The 12,543-nt window shown below is 47.8% G+C and overlaps 1 protein-coding gene across 2 annotated transcripts in view; it reads left to right on the forward strand.

Moving 5' to 3' along the window:
* arhgef18b (rho/rac guanine nucleotide exchange factor (GEF) 18b) overlaps positions 1–5,830 on the forward strand; it is a 49,079-nt gene extending 43,249 nt beyond the window's left edge. For both annotated transcript variants that reach the window (XM_061239475.1, XM_061239477.1), the window contains 3 exons: positions 1,193–1,508; positions 1,965–2,069; positions 2,360–5,830. In XM_061239475.1, the coding sequence (XP_061095459.1) occupies positions 1,193–1,508; positions 1,965–2,069; positions 2,360–2,505 (567 nt within the window). In that variant the 3' untranslated portion in view covers positions 2,506–5,830. The remainder of the gene's footprint in view (positions 1–1,192; positions 1,509–1,964; positions 2,070–2,359) is intronic.
* The last annotated feature ends 6,713 nt before the right edge of the window (positions 5,831–12,543 follow it).

Here is a 12,543-nt window from a genome sequence, read left to right on the forward strand (position 1 = left end):
TTTACTCCGGGGCACTGCTCGGGAACGAAATGAATATTTGGCGATAGGTATCCGAGGGTTTCTGAAGACGGGAAACCGCAACGTATAATTACCCGGCAGCCCCCTCTCATTAATCCCGCCGCTGGAATGCAGCCAGCGCTAAATGTTTACGTGATGTCAGTGGAGCCTTTGTGAGCCCGCCTTGTTTAGTGCTCGGGTAACCCTGTATTTAGGGCGCGCACCTTGAGGAGGAACAATGACATCTGTGTGTGCGGAGTCTGAGACCGCCGCGGGCCCTGCCCCCCCCTGCGTCGCCCCGGGGCAGGTGGGATTAACCCCCCCTGCCCGGGCCGGAGGGGAGGCTTTCATTGGCTGGTTGCCGAGCGCGCCGCTGCAGCCCCAGGGAAGCTCGGGAACGTCTGCTCTCCCGGGGAAGCTCATCCGAGGAGCCAGGAACTCTGGGAACGTCTGCTCTCCCGGGGAAGCTCATCCGAGTAGCCTGGAACTCTGGGAACATCTTCTCCCCCGGGGAAGCTCATCCGAGTAGCCAATCATGTCTCCGCGGCGAGTAACCTTAGACCTGGCGTTCCTGGCCAATCGGCCGCCTGGGCCTGATCGCCTCGGCCTTTCAGACGCAGAGTAATCCGCGTTGTGAGGGGGACGTGTACGTGCTGTGTGTTGATTTATGAGACGAAACTCTGCTGGAACTCCCCCCCCCTCGCCCCCCCCCTCTTTGGTTATGATTCAGACAGTGCCGGCACTGTTTCCTGCCGATGATGTCACTGAGTACGGTTGTTTGGCCGTGTCTGATTGTCTGCGGGCCTGGCAGGTTGTACCTGCCGACCGTGTGAAGGGGCTTGTGTTTCCCATGCTCCTCCGGTGCATTGTCCCGCGGCTTCCTGCCGCGCTTCAAAGATCCGTTTCCAGAAAAAAAAAACCGAAAATGGCAGAAAAGAGAAGGCCGCGTGTTTTTAATTCCCCTTTTCATCCCGTGAAACGCCGCGCGGCGGGCGGATCGCGTTTCCGTGACGGCACCTCGGTTACGCGTCTGAAAAGGGCGGCGGCTTCAAAGCGGGATCGCTCTCGCCGCGTTTGGCGGGATTCCCGCTCGTGCGTTCGAGGCCAGCTTCTCTTTGTTTGTTTCACGTTTCAGGTGCGGCGTTGTTTTAGCGACTCCTGTTGGACCGTCTGTGTTCTGTCTCCTTCCCCCCAGGTGCCGCTGCCGTCCAGCTTCAACGGAGAGCTCCTATTGGGCGGGGGCGGCGAGCTGGGCTCCAAGCCGTCCCACGCCCGGCCCGGCCTGGCGGTCGCCCCCGGCGACTACCTGGAGCGGGCGGACACCCTGCCGCGGCGGGAGAGCGGGAACGTCGCGCCCGTGAAGACCGAGGTGCCCATCCACCTGATCAGCACCACAAACCAGCTGCACAAGCAGGGCGCGGTCCAGCAGCAGATCCCCACCAAGCTGGCCGCCCTCAGCAAGGGCAAGGACAAGGCCAAGGGCAAGGGCTCGCACCGCACCGAGAGCTTGGGTAAGAGTTCCCCTCCAACCCTGGCAACCCGGCTCTGCTGTACAGCAGTGTGGTGATGTATGCCCAACCTGGCAAACCCGGCTCTGCTGTACAGCAGTGTGGTGATGTATGCCCAACCTGGCAACCCATCTCTGCTGTACAGCAGTGTGGTGATGTATGCCCAACCTGGCAACCCATCTCTGCTGTACAGCAGTGTGGTGATGTATGCCCAACCTGGCAACCCATCTCTGCTGTACAGCAGTGTGGTGATATATTATTCTCCTCGTTTAGGAACTGTCAAAAGTTGAGGTTTCCCATGTATCTTCATTGTTAAGGTAACCTGTCGCTCTGTCTGCTGCTGTAAGCTAATTGGTTGATTGCCTACATGCCCCAGTTGTGCGGGGACAGTTGGCGTACAGTGGTGTAAATTGGATTTTGGAGAAGTCTTAGCACCCATTTCCCTCTGTCCTGTAACAGCGTCTGTGGACATGAAGCAGATGCTTCCGCTGAAGCTGTCTGGGAAAGAGGACGGCAGTTTACGGGCGAAGAGATCTGTGAGTCCTCTGCAGCTCTTCCATCCAGGTAAAACCAGCAGGCAACCCGATAATCATTCTGATCTTTTCCTCCAGGCCCCACTGTCTGATCTCTCCGTAAAAGGCAGTTCACCCTTTGAAGAGTAGGGTTTTTCGGAATGTTCTTTCAAAATTCCGTGTTCTACTGTGAGTGTTCTAGAACTCCACTGCTTTCCTGTAGTGATTGTGACGTCAGCATTAGAATGTTCAGTCTGAGAACATTCTAATCGCGTATTTGCGATCTAGCGCCTTCGATAGGTCGGAGAAGCTGACTTGTGCTTTTCTTTGTCAACCCGGCAGATCCTGCAGTCGCTCCAGAAAATTACCCCGACACGCTGCCCCCGTACGCCACCAGCATACACAAACCGCCCAGCCAGAGCTCACTACAGAACACACCCCCAGCCTACACAGAGGACGCAGCCAAGGAGGACGTCATCTTTTTCTGAACTCCACCCCTCCTCCGCATGCATTATGGGGCAGAACCAGGACCAAAAGGGTGGGGCTTCTAATATCTAATAAGAGACCAGAGTGATTTGCTTCACTCCTCCCAAAAAAAGAAAAGAAGTATCCTCGAGGTACCTAAATAGATGTATTTTTAGAGTTTTTTACGACAGTTATTTTTTCAGGAATGTATTTTATTATGTCCTATTCTCCGATACTGGCACCGGTTTTAAATTCAGCCCAAAAAAAAAAACTAAAAGATTTAAAAATGGTACGCAAAAGAGGAAGATGGAGATATTTCCTGGTGAATTGGTGTTATGTTCTCACTATGAAAGGTTCACCTAATGTTCTGGTGACTCCGAAGATGATTATGGAATGTCAGGTGGAGGGTATAGGGAAAAGCAGGTGGTGGAAAAAGAGGAAAGAGAGAAGAGGAGAATGGAGTGAATATGAAAAAGTCTACAGACTGGTCTTGTTCAGAAAAGTGACCATAATGAAAAGTTGACTGGATGTTCATTTGCCTGGAAAGGTCTGTGCTGCACAGTGTAGATAACGTGTGGGCATGAAGAGGAACCAAGTTTTTTTCCAGTATTTTAGCTAGAAACGACACAGCGTCAGTTGGCTTTTAAAAACATTTTCCCCTTCTTGGTCTTCATGAAAGTTCCTCGTTGGTCACAACATAGCCAAGCACGCAACTTTTTAAATACGAACGGTCTCGCTGGCTCAAGGCCATCTACATGTGGCGTTCGTAGAAAGCCGCTCGGTTTTCGAGGAAACGTTCCCAGAGAAGCGCCGGCGGCGTCGTTCGTGTTTCGCAGTCAGCCTCGCCGAAGACTTTCGCCTCTTCTCACTGCGGCAGATCTTCAATCCGTGGCCGTAGCTGTAGAAGCCGCGCAGAAACGAATGCTCCGCACATAAAGTATTTACAATCCTCGGGGGGGTGATGACAGGCACCATTTCTGGCCCAAGCTTCTCAATGTACTCTGGTCTAAAGGGCTCCTCCTGTTTTAGTTCGCTTGTGCTTTTAGAGCCAGAGAGAGTGAAATCGGAGCTCCAGAGTAGCTTTTTAATCATGAATGAACTTTGAAGTATTGCCGAGTATAGCGCAGCTGAAAGGCCCGTCCGACCACGGATCTGAAAGGCTTTACTCTCTCGAACCTTGGGAGATATCGCCCGCTGTAATCGCACCGGTTCTGGATCCGCCGCGCTTCTTGTCTCTTGTCTCTCTCCTCACGGCGTGTGAAAGGTCAAAGGGTGAAACCGGAGTGTCGTAGCGTAGCCAGGCACAAGATGGCACCTGTGCTGTTCCGAATGCGGATACGGAGATGACCGGGCGACGCGACGTTAGCGCGCTACGGAGACGCTCAGATCCGTCTCACTGAAGTGAACGCCAGTTCCCCCTGTGGAATCACCTCTTCTGTTTGCAGAAGCGCCAATACAGTTTTAAATTCCAGCAATTTCCTACTTAACCTCCTATCAAATTACGTTTCCACCTGGTGTACACTTTATCTGACGGGTGTACACTTAAACCGGTAGGTGTAGACTTCACCTGCCACTTTTAGACAAACCTGCAGGTGTCCGAACTGTTCCTCTATAGCTCCACAAGCCATTCACCAGGAAATAAAAAAAAGTCTTATTTTATTTTTGTTTCTGACGATGCGTACAAGGGTGCAGATGAGGAAGTATATTTATGTGTATATATCTGGGCGTATGTTATTGTACAGAAGTGAACAAATACATGCTCTCCTCCCCTTGATGGTACGTGACTCAAAGGTAGCGAAGCAGGGTCAAAGTTGCCAAAGTTGAAATCGCTGAACGCCCCAGTCGCTACGTTAACCAGCTGGATCTCCAAGGACATCCATTTCCACCGCGATTGTTTTTAAATCCATTTGATGTAACATTTCTGTGCTTTTGACCCGACTGTATATACTGTATAAGTTTGAAGCTCCGATGTAAATGTTCATGTGAAAAGTACAGTAGCCTAGTCCTACGTTTTTATTGTTATTGTTATAATTTTTTTGAAGTTATGTCCAGCCTTGGCAGTGATAATTCTCTTAACAGATGAGGGTTTTGCGGACAGTGGGTTGAGAGTGCGGTGGTCTTTAGGGGATTCGTTCCTCTTGACTCCATATCGTGTGCCCATATGGACCCAAACGGGGAGGAACGGTTGCGAATTGAGGCGAGTTCACGGGAAAACACAGAATGCAGTGTTTTCCGCTGCGAACCGGGGAAGCCTGGCCGCTCTAATATGTTGTCACGGTAACGGAGGACGTCCTTGTGCGTACACTTCCGTCTCGCTCTTTAATTTCTCTGTCCGAGTGTCGTCAGGGTTACGAATTGGTACATTGTAATTGTTTTAGTGTGTATTTTACAGGTCATTGTAATCATTTTGATAGGCTTTACTTGGTACTAGCTGTGATTTCATTATGTCACCGGTCTGTTGTAAACGGCAGATGGACGCGTTTTTAATTTTGATTACCAAAGAGTTGGCTTGTGACTAGTGCTTTTATAAAATCTTTTTCTTTTCATTTGGTGAGGTTACGTGAAACTGCTTTCCCTTCATGCGGCAAGAAAACAGGTTGTGCTAAATTTTCGGAAGTGTAAAAAAATAATTGAAAATGAGTTCAATTGTCAAAAGTCTAATGTTTTGTGTGATGTTGACAGGATTGTAGTTTGTGTCCTTTCTCTGTCAATCCCTGGTCTGTAGAGCACTTTATATCAGATCTTCGGTGAAGCTCTTTGACATGAGTGACAATCGCCTTCTCAGAGCAAGAAATAAATAAATCTTTCCTGTCCACTAACTAGCCCGGCTAAAACTAAACGTTCTCACAACGTTACTGGAACGTTTTGTCAATGTTATACCATTGCCACTCCATGGCAGCGACATTGTGAGAACGTTTCGTGTTCAGCTCGAAACGCCACCAAGGACTCAAACCGGCCACATACTTAATGCATGTAGGAGATGAGGATGGTGATATGAAGGTTTTTTGTTTTTTTGTTTGTTTTTTTAGATTAAACTTTAAAAGCAATTACATGTGTCGTTCTCTCACAAAACAGCTTGTGCTGTGGATGTAAATAGTGAAGAATTCTGCCAATTACACTAGTCACTTTTGGATAGTTTTGAACTTGAAGGGGAAATTATTGCGTCGATTATGCATTTTATCGTTTGTATACTTTCAACTGTCGTATCATGAAATCTGTAGCAGAAAGATGATTTTTCTCTCGTCAAATGCTGTTTTTTCCCACTGTGAGAGATGGATCCCTGTGGATATGGAACTACTGCCTTAGAGGAAGAATGACCAATTTTAGTAATAAAAAAAATGTAAAACACGCACGTTGTCGTTTGTTTTGTATAACCTCGTGGAGAAGATGAAGTCTGAATCGTTAAATCTAATGTGTGAGTTCCTGGTTACAACAAAAAACCTTCTGGCGAAGTGGGTTCCAAGGACTGGAGTTCAGAAACATTGATCTAGGTAATTAGAGATCTGTCTGTGTGTGTGTGTGATTTTAAACATACATGAAACTATATTCTGTGTTCACCATTTACATTGAACTTACATTTACCTGAGCCTCAGCATTCACTTAAGTTCAAGCGCTTAAATTAATTCAAGTCTTATTCAGATCCTCTCAAATGATTGGCCAATCTGATAATTTAACACTACTGAATGCATCTATTCTTAAAGTTACTACTGAATGGCAAATATGAAGAAAGGCTCACAAATGAGAATAAATATTGTAGTCCAGTAAGTCAGACACTTCTGTGATGTTTACAGTGAAATATCCAGGGGCGGGTAGGTCGATGTGTTCTGCTCTTCCCTGTTCAGAATAAACACCGCAGGGGTTAGACAATGAGCGCACTGTTCTCCTGACTCAGTAACAGGGAAATTTAGTGCATCATCTAACCCAAATCATGCAGGACATGACCCATCTGAGCGGCTTTAGCAGATACAGTGTGCGTATTTACTCAGTGCGGACCTGCAGAGCCGGAATGGAGAGGCTGGCAGGGGATCCTCCGTCTCTGGACTGGGCCGTTTTGAGTTTAATCCTGGGGTCTCCGCCTCCAGTACTGGGGGGGTGTATCACGAAGCAGGATTACTGAGTTAGTTCACAGAGTGAAACCTTGAAAACAGCTGTTTTTACTTCATTACAGGTTCCAGTTTTTTTACATTACATTACATTACATTACTGGCATTTGGCAGACGCTCGTATCCAGAGCGACGTACAGTTGATTAGACTAAGCAGGAGACAATCCTCCCCTGGAGCAATGCAGGGTTAAGGGCCTTGCTCAAGGGCCCAATGGCTGTGCTACATCGGGGACCGAGCCACCGAACTTGCGTATCCCAGTCATGTACCTTAACCACTACGCTACAGGCCGCCCTTTTGTTTTGGAAGGGTTCCTGGTTTTACTCACTGAACTTATCCATACTGAACTGCTATGTGATATACCCCCCTGAAGGGCTGCACTGTGTACTGTTTTTGGTGAATCTTTTGAAGTTATTAATTGGCTAATGTGTCCACATACCCTGTTCCCATAGCCTAAATTGGCATCAGAATCCTGTGGCCTTCCAGGACTGGAGTTTGAGATCACTGGTCTATCTGCAGAGATGCAACTGGTTATTGGTATGGTGTAATCTTGACGGAAAAAAAACAAGCCAAGACCTGTGGGTTTGGCAAGAGATCTTGAGCTCTAAGGATAGCTGTGAGATTTAGGTGATGTTTTCATAAAATCCACCTGAACCTGATGGTCAAGTTCAAGCCCAGGCAACACAGTTGTCCTGACACAGTTGGCAGCTACCAGGTTTTTTTTTGGGGGGGGAAGGGTTTTTTGTGTTACACAATCTTCCTACTAATTATATTTTATATGGAAACCTCAATAAGAAGTCAGTTAATTGCAGTCATTTTGTGGTCAGGGTGTTTATGACTAAGCCATCTTGAACTTCATATTCTTTCCTGTGAAGATTGTGTCCTTAATGCTTCTCAGACGTCTCAGCAGTGGAGTGGCCTCTCTGCCACACATCTGTTCACCTTGTTGATTTATTTGAGTTGGGTCGTGCCATCTCTCTACTGTCTGATGTAAGCATGTGAAATGTGTCATTTCCTCTGGAGCCTCTAACTTGGCTTCCCCCTTGGAAATGAATAGCCGAGTCCATCTGGAATGAAGTTGCGCTTGAAGTGGAAAACTCAAAGCCGGTCCAGTGTATGGGAATAATTACGGGGAAAAACAACGAGGGAGTATGGCATAAAATGATAGTGCTCTTTGGTCTCGGAAAGAGGTTTAGGCCTGTCTTTAAATACAGGTGGCTTTTCCTCAACACATTAACACTAGAAGTAAAGATGGCAAAGGAGAAGCCATCGGTTCCTATTCCACTTTAGCCTAGCCATGCAAGAGGCCGGTAAATTCCATGAGCATGCGTAGTTATGCTAGTCCACTGTTCCTCTCTCAGAAAAGCCAGAGAAAGCATTCAATTTCCAAACACTGTGCATGTGCCACGGTGAACAACCGCGAGATAAACTGATTTTTTCTCTGCTTTAATGCTGTATTTTTCCCAAATAAACCTGCCATTTTGTTCAATAATCTAGGCAATCCGAGTACTTGTATGAACCCGATAAGGCCTTTCCTATAGGGACCCATTGTGAAAACAGCGCTGATGTGTGCATAAGCAGATTTAAGCACAGTGCAATTTAGCCTCTAGGTTGATACTCTCTCTGTTGTTGCTCTCTGCTAGCAGCGTTTATAGGGGGTCAGTAGGGGCCGTATGTACTCTGTTATCGCTAAAAAGGTTTATTTTACATAAAACATTTTGTGTGTTTGGGGCAGCAGGGATGGTGCAATGGCTAGCACTGCCGCCTCACAGCAAGGAGGTCCTGGGTTTGAATCCCAGAGTTTGCATGTTCTCCCTGTGTTTGCATGGGTTTCCTCCCACAGTCCAAAGACATGCATGTTAGGCTGATCAGAGAAATTGCCCGTGGGTGTGAGTGTGTGAGTGAATGGTGTGTGTGCCCTGCGATGGACAACACCATTACCCAGAACTGCTTTTGCATTCATATCTATAGGCAAAACTTATTTTTATGTGTTGTGTTTTTGTGTGCGTGCGTGTGAAAGTAGCCTTTTTGGCCTTTTTGGTGACTTTTCCATTCACTTTGTAACAAGCCAATCTCCCCCTTATGGAACATACTTATCCTCGTTTCCCTCTCTACCAATGGTTGTTATGACATGTTACGTAATTTTTTATGTCTTCACTTCTGTGCGCCGTCTCATTTTAAAGCACAACGCTCTCTTTATTCAACTTGATTGCGACATCGGCGGCAATCGTGAGGTGATAACATGTCGTAAAACACGCTGTGCAGCCCGTCGTCTTGCCGGGGCGATAGCTTTCATGTTCGGTGCCCAATGCGAGAACACACTGGCTCTAGTTATGTAACCAGGGCAACCGAACAAGCGGCTCATTTTCCATGTACTGCGAACACCATAATTTGAATGGATTTGAGCGCAATTTGAATTAAATGGAACGCGCGAGCTCTCCAAGAGTGTACTGGCTACGGAAATGTTCCAAGTGCGGCTGATTTATATGATGTGTGAATTACAAACGCCGGAGCCTGGCAAGCTCTCTTCAACACCAAATATCCGAGTCGCTGTGCAAATGCAATTATCGAGGGCCGGGTGCAGGTCCGGAGGGGCATTGTGGGATATCATGTCATGACAATTCTGTTACCCAGATGCCAGTCTGAGCAGACACACACTCTCTGACCACACCCCTTTCTCCTCATACCTGTGGCACAGATGAAAGCACTCTCGGCATCCCACCGAGGGGAATTCTGGGTAAGAAAACATTCCTGATGAAGACTCTGTCTGAGCATGCCTTCCCCTGATACATTGGCACAATCTGGATACAAACCCACCATTACTCAGCCACGTAGAGTGCCCTCCATAATGTTTGGGACAAAGGCCCATCGTTTATTTATTTGCCTCTGTACTCCACAATTTGAGATTTCTAATTTTAAAAATCTCATGTGGTTAAAGTGCACATTGTCAGATTTTAATAAAGGGCATACCAAGGGGGGTGGACTATGTATAAACACCGCTGTAATTTCTGCATGGCGAAACCACAATGTATTAAAATACCCTTTAATAATACAATCTGAGAATGTGCACTGTACATGCACATGTTAACTGTGTGATTCCAATTCTAAAATCACTGGCAAATCAAGACGTCAAATATTACGGAGGAAGCTGTATACGTTAAAGTAGAGGTCACCAACCCTGGTCCTGGAGAGCTGCTGGGTTTTGTTTTCACCTTAAAATCAGCACACTGTTGAGACCCAGGTAACCAGATAAGGTGAGTTAGCGGTGTAATCATCTGCTCCAATTGATTAATGAAGTGCAGAGTAACAGCGAAAACCAGCAGACCCAGTAGCTCTCCAGGACCAGGGTTGGTGACCTCTGCATTAAAAAGTTTCCAGACGATTCCCGCACCTTCATCCTGAGGGTACAGGGCAGCATTAAAAACCCAGACACTGACCCAGCCCCCCCCCCCCCCCCCCCTTCAGCACAGTCCTTGAAACTACGTTTCCCAGTGGGCCGTGCAAGCTCAATGTTCCGGTGGGTGCTGTGCAAACACTGATAAACCGCTGTTAAGCAGCGCTGTGGAACCCGGGGATGTGGTGTGGAACGGGCGCGATGCTGCGGTTTACACATCCCGCGCCGCGTCGGAGAAATCGCTGGTGTAAGCAGCAAATGTAGCATCTTTTCCCGAAAGTCCTTTTTTCTTTTTTTTTCTTCTTCATCTCCTCAAGAAGTGTCAAGGCTGCAAGCGGGTGGGAGGTCTGAGTGACATTACCAAGAGCTCTGAAGAATTCCCCCCCGCCCCCAGCACACTTTTTTCTTTCTTTTTTTTTTTTACTTCTCAACCTCAAGCCAAAATCCTGTGTTGCCAAAGCAAACACTTCTGCAGCAGAGAATTTCGTTGCGCTGGCAAGACTTTATAAGTGCGAACAAATTTAGCCGTGTACATAATCAATCGGTACACATTGTCTTGTCTGTTTTTCTTACCAGTTGTCTGTTTCAACATTATGAGGACTAGTGTTTACATTACAATTTGATCAGGTGGAACCTTACCATTGTATTGTAAATTCACAGCGCATCAAAAAAAATCCAGTCGAGATACGCAATTAAGTGACTTCATCTGATAGTGACAAAACACATGAGGATTTGCTTCACAAGTCTGTGAACCAATACCAAGGAACAAGGTGATAACAATCTTACTATAGGGCATTTTATGAACCAAATACATTATAAAAGGGTACATTTTCCTTCATAAAATTCTCTGAAGTACAGAAATAAAAGTGGGATATAACGTCGGCAGAGGGTATTTTCCCCTGAGCTTTTCCTTTGACCAAAAAGGACCCACATCAAACACATAGCTTTCAGCCAGCCGTCAAAACCGCTTAGATTAGCCCTGTCTTCTGTGTCTGACCACCCCCATGTCCAAATACCTGCAGGGTAAACACACGGATGTGGGAGGTCACAGAGTGGCTTCCCAGCCCCTGTACTGTGCACACAGCAGTATTAACACGCACACATGCATGCACACACACACACACACACACGCACGCACACACACACACACACACACACACACACACACACACACACACACGCACACACACACACACATACACACACACAAACTCACGCATGCACACGCACATGCACACACATTCTCACACACACACACACGCCCACTCACACTCATGCATGCACCCACAAACCGAGAGAGCATCACACAGACATACACACACACATACAGACACACACACAAACTCACACTCACGCATGCACACGCACATGCACATGCACACACATTCTCTCACACACACACACGCCCACTCACACTCATGCATGCACCCACAAACCGAGAGAGCATCACACAGACATACACACACACATACAGACACACATGCTCACACACTCATACGCACACTCATGCTCACACACACACACACACACACACACACACCGACTTCCATTCACACATGCACACACACAGACACATGTTCATACATACATACACACACACACAGACACACTCGCACATTATCTCACACACACTCATATGCTCACACACACTCACATACACACACAGACTCACGCATACACACATACCGAGACAGTCTCACATGCAAGTGCACACACACACACACACACACACACGCTCACACACTCAAACGCACACTCATATGCTCACACACACACACAGACGTACACATCTCACCCCTGGACCGCTCTGAGGAAGGCCTGCTGCTGGGGGTTCAGGCAGCTCCTGGTTGAGCAGTTGGGTGCTTAACCGGGGCACCAAGCACTGGAGTAGGTCTCGAGCAGCCGCAGAGTACGTCTGTGAGCGACAGTGCAGTGAAGTCCATTGTTAAGCGTTCACTCAAAGGTCTGCGCTGTTCTCAAAACGTGCTCTGTGGATGTTTGAACAGCAGACTCTGAAATGAGGTGAAAGAAAGTGCTGTGAATGAAACTCTGTCCTAGACCCTTATTTTACTTTTAAATCTAAATTTATGGACAATGTATATAGAGCTCTAGGTTTTTTTTTTGTTTTTGTCTCCTCACCTCCGATTGTTATTAGTAGCCCTAACCATATGGCCTGCCGCCATTGAGAAAACCTCTCTTAATCCACACGCACACCTTTTAACCCGGCGGAGGATTTGGTAAAAGAAAAAAAACAGCGGCCTTTTGAAGAGCACGAAAAGGGCGAATGGGGAAACTGGGGCGTGAGTAACGGAGACACAATCCCGCCGCGGCAGCGCCCGCCGTCCTGGCCGAGCACACGGCGCCCGCGGGCCGCCGGCCGCTTCAGGGAGCGCGACGAGCCGGAAGATTCCGCCCGCTGAAAACGGAGCAGTCGCAGAAAAACAAAATGGCCGCCGCGCGCCTTCCGGCGTCTGCCAAAAGACCTGCGGGGCCGAGGCCGCCGACAAACAAACGCCCAGGCACCCAGGCCCGGAGACTCGTGTCTCGCGCACGTGAGCGGGTGTTG

Source organism: Conger conger, chromosome 4 (genome assembly GCF_963514075.1).
Source record: "Conger conger chromosome 4, fConCon1.1, whole genome shotgun sequence".
Classification (NCBI taxonomy): domain Eukaryota; kingdom Metazoa; phylum Chordata; class Actinopteri; order Anguilliformes; family Congridae; genus Conger; species Conger conger.